Here is a 6,840-nt window from a genome sequence, read left to right on the forward strand (position 1 = left end):
GCTCACATGCATATATGGATCAATCCCCATTAAATTAAATGCGAGCGGTTTGTACAGAGAATTCATTCATGGATATTCAGTGGAATGTTCACCAGGACTGGACTTGGGCATATGGCTGTTACAAGTCCTTTTGGAACTGGAAATGCACAGAACACTGCAGTCCTGCACTGCCAAAGAAAATCAGGATTACTTCTGAATAAATAGACATTAATTGGCTAGACATTAATTAGTTTGCAGATACAAGTGAAGAGTGTTAATGCTTTGGCCTTTTTTTTGCAGTATTTACTTACACTCAGTCTAGTATCTGTCATCTATATCAAATAAACATTTAACAAGTATGCAGTTTAAATCCAAAAGGGCATTTCTGGAATTCTGCACATTGCTGTTTTAGAAAAGCGATCCTGATTAGCATATTTATTATTTGTTTGTTTGTTGCTTTCCAGTGAAAATGATGCTTCTTCAGAGAACGAGAGGCTTTTAAGTCGCAGCATGGACAGTGATGAAGAAGCTGCTATTGATAAGCAAGGAACTCCAGAGTTGTGTTTGTTGTCTCTAGTACATTTGGCTCGAGATAAATCTTCAACAAACAACAAATCCACCGGGGTAAGTTAATTATAAACTGTGTTGAATCAGTGACCTTTTTGGTGATGTGTTACAGTGATTAGTGGCACTTTTAATGGACAGTTTTCAAAAGAAGAATGTATGAAACAGTCTTTGTGATGAGCTAATGAGAAAAAGGCTGAAAAGGGGGTGGGATTAAGCTATTTCTATCAAGCTGCTAAAGGCTACTCACAAGCCAAAAAGGCACCATTTACGCTAGTCCGTGTGCTTTTCCTTTGCTTTCCCAAATGTTTGCACCCTAGGTGACTTCACACACCCTTTTCCAGACTATCTCCTTCGGTATTAACACAGACATTTTCTTTTTTATTTTATTCCCCTATGATGCCACAATTAACATAGCAATAGGGAACAGGTGGTTCTTTCACTCCTACTTTCCTCTATAGGTCCATGAAAACTTTACAGCAAGGAAAAATTGATAGGTCAGCTTTAAGTTGCAACACAGGAACGTGACTCCTTCGTTTCTCTAGTCACGTTCCTGTGTTGCAACTTAAAGTTGTTTAAAAAATAAAGGAAAGGGAAGTTTTGCATTAATGTGGGCACGGGGTGGGGAAGCTAAGGGAGCATCCAGCCTGAACAGAAACTGAAGGGGCACCCATTGGGGGATGTAAAGGTTGAATAGAACGTGAGCTTCTAAAGGGAGAAGATCATTGGCTCAGCAGGGCATTGTTGGGTCGACTGCAAGATTATAAAAAAATGCGGAGAATGTAGCAGCCTAGTATGTTTTAGTGGGTGCAAAGATTAAAAATTAAATATAAACGTTGCTCAGAAATCATATATTCTCATACGGATCCTAGGTCACCAAGTGCTAGTGGAGAGAAGGATTGCAGAAGTAGAAAAAACTTTAGGGGAAAAGAACACTAAAGGTGGGGAAACTAAGTTTTGAGAGAGAAAACTGGGGCAGGGAAGGGGGATGGGAGGAATAAAGTGTCTGAAATCCTATGGCCATCTATTCCTCCGTTAGAAAAAGTAAACTTTAGAACACATTGAGCCCAATAATGAAACCAATGAGAGAAGAGTTCTCAGCTGAGGGTGACATTTCTCCCATCATGCCTTAGCCAACCACCCTCTTCCCCCCACGTTTGGGATGCCTTAGTTTTCTTTCTGGCAGAAGCTCTGGAACTTCATGAGATGATGATCTGACATATGTGCAACTTCAGCCTGATATTGCTGGGAAACCTACATTGGATAAAGACCTCCTGCCATAAATTGTTAAAGGCACGTGCTTTTCAGGAGTTGCCAGGTGCCACCTGTCTACTGTAGATGTGTGCGGCCTCATGTTACATGTTGCAGGACCTTTATGAGAAAAGCTACAGATTAAAGTTTAGGCTAAAGATGTTGTCCTTCAGCTTTCTCTAAATGAAAGTTAGATTTTCTTCTAACAACATATTTCATGGCAAAGCAGGTTCTACATGACGTCAGTAACTCTCAGATAATAACCCCCTTTTAGAAGGTATAGGCAGAATTGCTTAATTCAGCCCAGCTGTTTCAGCCCTCCAAAGCAGACAGATTTTCTGTTTTGGCTGTACAAGACTTAGGTTTGCTGTATTCTTCCTGCCAACTCAGGACAGTATCTGTTCAAACAACAATGAGACATTGAATAATATAAGCAGAAATGTCATTGATCCAAGGCAGACAATGTGAACACCTCCTAAAAGGGATAATAGGCACATCCCCATTCTGTTTCATTTTTTGGAACGTTGAACTCTTCTATGGACTTGGTAGTATACAATATCCTTATAGTTTGATATAGGTGCTTTAGCATCAAATTTCTACAAGTATAGCTGCTTTATAGGCAAAGTTGTTAGTGGCAAAGGATACAACTGAGAAACAAACTGCAGTTTTTATTATTGCCTTTTTAGCCAACCCTATCTTCCTATTTTTTTTTAATCTGTTCAGTCATGCCAGATTCTCAGAGACTACCTAGACAAGTCCCTGCAGTTTTCTTGTCAAGGCTTTTCAGGAGTGGTTTGCCATTGCCTCCTTTCTAGGGCTGACAGAGAGTGACTGGCCCAGAGTCACCCAGCTGGCTTTGTGCCTAAGGCGGGACTAGAACTCACGGTGTCCTGGGTTCTAGCCTGATGCCTTAAGCACTACACCAAACTGGCTCTCATCTTCCTATTAGAAGCATACAAATCTTGCAAGAGTCATTACTGCATGTTTGTAGGGAGGGAGCCTGGTGGCTTCTCAGGGAAATCAGTGATGCACATAGGTCTGGGCAGACAGACGTAGGTCCAGGGCCTCTGAGAGGATCGCAACAGTTGTTGCAGCATCATTATTTCCTTTACAACTTCTCAGAAGAAAGGATGTGCTAACATGGAATGAAGGCCACCACCTACATTCCCAGTCTGTTGGAGTGCAGTATGCAACTGCCTACTCAGTAAGAAAGAGAGAAGGGAGGGAGGGAGGGAGGGGTGACGTCTCTGCAGCTTCACAAACCGCAGGCAGAGACACAGATTATGATGCCAGGTAAGGTATCCCCCGGAAGATAGGTGATAAGTGTAGGAACTACCAAGTCACTCACCCAAAGGAGGAGAGGAGCAGGGTGTGAATCCCTAAAAGGCTTCTGGGAGAAAAGGTTTGAGACCACTAGCCTCCCACCCTGTGGGCTCAACCATTCCACTACTGAAGGCTTCAAAAAACATGTGTTCATTATGAAATAGTGCACAAGAAGGACTAAAAGAGGTATCTTTTTATTTCTTCTTAAATAGGAATCATAAACAGGGCTGCATACTCCTCTCAGTGCCAATAATAATCCTGATATTTCCTCCCCGTTCTGCCCTGGATTCAGGATTAAGAGTTGAACAGTTTGTCCAATCCATATATATCTCCTGGGAAATAAGAGGGCCAAACTACAGGAATCTAAGCTAGAGCAGTGTATGCTCTGAACTAAAATAAATACTGTAGATTTCACTTAAAACACAAACAACATAGGCACAATTCTTTCTTCCCAGCTGGGTGTGCACAAATACGTGTTGTTTTTTTTAAAAAAAATTCCAGCCAAGATTCATAGGCAACTATGTTCTACCAGAACTACTCTCTACTTCATACCGAATGCATAAGGAATGCCATCCTTGTTTCTGTCTTTTCACAATCCTGAACCAATTATTTAGTCTTGAAAGATAAGTGTTTTTGTCTTTTATTTTCCTTAGATACAAAGCCGGAGAAAAAAGATACTCGACCTATATGCTAATGTATGCAGTGTGGCAGAAGGTGAGTGAAAAGAAAGAATATACAGAAACCAAAAACATTTATGAACAGCTTTCTTAAGTGCAAGCCTTCATGTAGCTTCAAAACTGCCGAGGGGTCACAAATTCTAGATACAGATTAATCCCATTCCAAGGAGATTTTTTTCTTAAAGTTTATTTTAGAAGCAGTAAAGCTGAATATTCTAATACCAGGATCAGGTTGGTGTTTAATATATTTGGAAGTTCAACAGGGAAAACTTCTTTTGTAACCAATATCCGTGAAAAACTCCAGTAATAGGATTTGTAGTCCCATAGGCATTCTGCCTTTATCTGTGATGTTTAGGAATTAATTCAGTAGTGATTCTAGAAGGCAGATGGTACAAGATGGAAAGTGTTAAAATATATTTCAATTGTAGGGTTCTTTATGCTGATTGATTGATTATATTTATACATTGCTAGACTCAGAAAATAACTCTCTGTGGTTTACATTATTAAAAAAAACATAAAATGGACAAAGCATATATACCTTATATACCTGTAACTTACCACAGCTTATACCTGTGTGGATATAAGCTGTGCACTTTTGTTTTGTTTGCTTTATCTCAGAAGGAGCTTTTGGAAAAACAAACTTTTGGAGCTTGATTTGTTGTAAACTGTAACAAGATGTGGGAAGTTAACTAATACAGAGTGTGCACTGCTCCCAAGATGAGATTTTTTAAAAACACCCCCACACAAAAATGGTTGCAGGAAGGTTCTTTTGAGTTTCTCATAAAGAGGTGTTGAACATAAGACCTCTCAGATATTACTGAACTAACACTTCCACCATCCTTTATGAATAGTTCTGTGGGTTGAAACAGTTCAGACATGTGGTTCAGGGAGACCCCAAATTCCCAATTCTGGTATAAATGGATTATTTCTCCTGCCTTTCTTGAGGCTGGAGGCCCACACCTCTTTCCTTTAATTAAATTTTGTTGTTGCTTCATGTGAAGGTTGGCAGAAGGTTATGTTGGTAAGCATCTAATGATAAAAAGGTGTGTGTGGGGGGAATCATAAGGGATAGAGAAGCACTGGATTAATAACTATTTCAGGAAAAGGATAAAAGAAGGAATACTTTGAAACAGAAAGGAACACCCAACAATCGCTGCTGCTGCTGCTTCTACAAGATGAAATCAAAAGAGAATAGAATGAACTGAGCTGAAAAATTATCAGTACTGGGAAAAAGTACCGTGAAGTAGAAATGGGGACGATCCCACAGATAATGTCAGCTCTGTAATTGCATAATGGGAATACTCGTAGTACCTGCTCAACAACCGTTCATTTAGTTATGGTTTGGACTTATGATGGTGCTAGAAAAACCGACTTATGACTGGTCCTCAGACTTATGACCATTGCAGCATCCCCATGGCCACGTTATCATGGTTTGGGTGCTTGGCAACTGGATTGCATTTATGACCATTGCAGTGTCCCATGGTCATGTGATCGCCATTTTCAACTTTCCCGGCTTGTTTCTGGCAAGCAAAATCAATGGGGAACTGCATGATTTGTTTAATGACCACATGGTTTGCTTAACGGCTGCAGTGATTCGCTTAACAACCACCACAAAAAAGGTTGTAAAATTGGGTTGGATTCACTTAATGACCGCTTTGCTTAGCAATCAAAATTCTCGTCCCAGTTGTGGTCGTTAAGTGAGGACTACCTGTATATCTTTTCATTTGTAATATGCAATGTAATATTATCCCAAGAGACAGGCGTGTGAAATAACAAGGCAGATCCAATAATCTGACTGTGAACTTCCTTCCAGGCCTCAGTCCCACAGAGCTGCCCTTTGATTGCCTGGAAAAGACCAGCAGGATGCTCAGTTCCACTTACAACACTGAGAAAGCCATTGTGAAGACCTGGCGCCATCTTGCTGAGAGCTTTGGACTGAAGCGGGATGAAATTGGTGGCATGACAGATGGCATGCAACTCTTTGACCGCATCAGCACAGCTGGGTATAGTATCCCAGAACTGCTAACAAAACTGGTTCAGATTGAGCGATTGGATGCTGTGGAGTCTCTCTGTGCAGACATCTTAGAGTGGGCCCAAGTGATGCCCAAGCCTGATCCAGCTGTGACCTCCTGACTTGCATTTTTGTGGTCTTCATTTCCAAAGGACTGATGGGATGATTCAGATAACAAAGGGACTCAGAAGGAGATATAAACTTTCGAAAGCCTCCATAGCTTTTGTTTCAGTATCGTTTTTGCTATTGAAACAATAAAAGGAACCAAGGTTTGTCCTTGGTTTTCAGAACCAAATACAAAGAGCAAAAGCCGAAGACTTTTTCAACAAGACTTGTTTATGTCCCCAAAGGATAGTATGATTTATTTACAGTGCCATTTACAAGCATGAGTACAGCTCTTAGTGTATCATTGCTTGCTTTGAAGAAATATGGCTTAATTTTGCTTTAGTCCTGAATAATGAGGGGGTCACATCAAAAATAGTGTTGGTAGATACATATATGAAGATCAGTGCTGCTACACCTAGTATTTTATGAATTATCATTTTCCTCTCGTATATCATGGATTTTTGAGAGGAAAAGATCCATGTCTGTAGAAGTTAGCTGAATTGTAATTGTTGCAAATCTATTGCATTATTCCAAGTTATTCAAATTTTGGGAAATAAGATTTTGTATATGTATTCCACACAGAGATTTCAGCAATATTTTCATAGATAGTAGTGGAAACATATACTACTTATAAAATAAGCAGAATTTATTTATTAATATAAAATTACATTTCATAAACATCTCATTGTGGCCACCTTTTATGCACTAGAACAAACAAATGGGAACATTTGCTAACTCTTGAAAAGAGATCATTAATGAGGCAGAAGCTTATAATGCATCTATCAAATTGATCAGCTTTAGACGCAAATGAAAGTAATTGCAGTTGCAACTCTTTTATGGAAACCATTTAAAAATATTACAGGTTTCTTGACTAGAGTTGCTGCAGTCACCAACAGAAATGGATGTGGTATGTTCAGTTTTCCTCCTGTG

General features: G+C 39.8%; 1 protein-coding gene across 1 annotated transcript in view; it reads left to right on the forward strand.

Moving 5' to 3' along the window:
• The window catches only part of EDAR (ectodysplasin A receptor), a 30,220-nt gene extending 23,896 nt beyond the window's left edge, over positions 1–6,324 (forward strand). Inside the window, exons 9-11 of the mRNA XM_063304351.1 lie at positions 444–603; positions 3,771–3,831; positions 5,608–6,324. Coding sequence (XP_063160421.1) covers positions 444–603; positions 3,771–3,831; positions 5,608–5,927 — 541 coding nt within the window. The 3' untranslated portion in view covers positions 5,928–6,324. The remainder of the gene's footprint in view (positions 1–443; positions 604–3,770; positions 3,832–5,607) is intronic.
• The last annotated feature ends 516 nt before the right edge of the window (positions 6,325–6,840 follow it).

Source organism: Candoia aspera, chromosome 5 (assembly GCF_035149785.1).
Source record: "Candoia aspera isolate rCanAsp1 chromosome 5, rCanAsp1.hap2, whole genome shotgun sequence".
Taxonomy (NCBI): Eukaryota; Metazoa; Chordata; class Lepidosauria; order Squamata; family Boidae; genus Candoia; species Candoia aspera.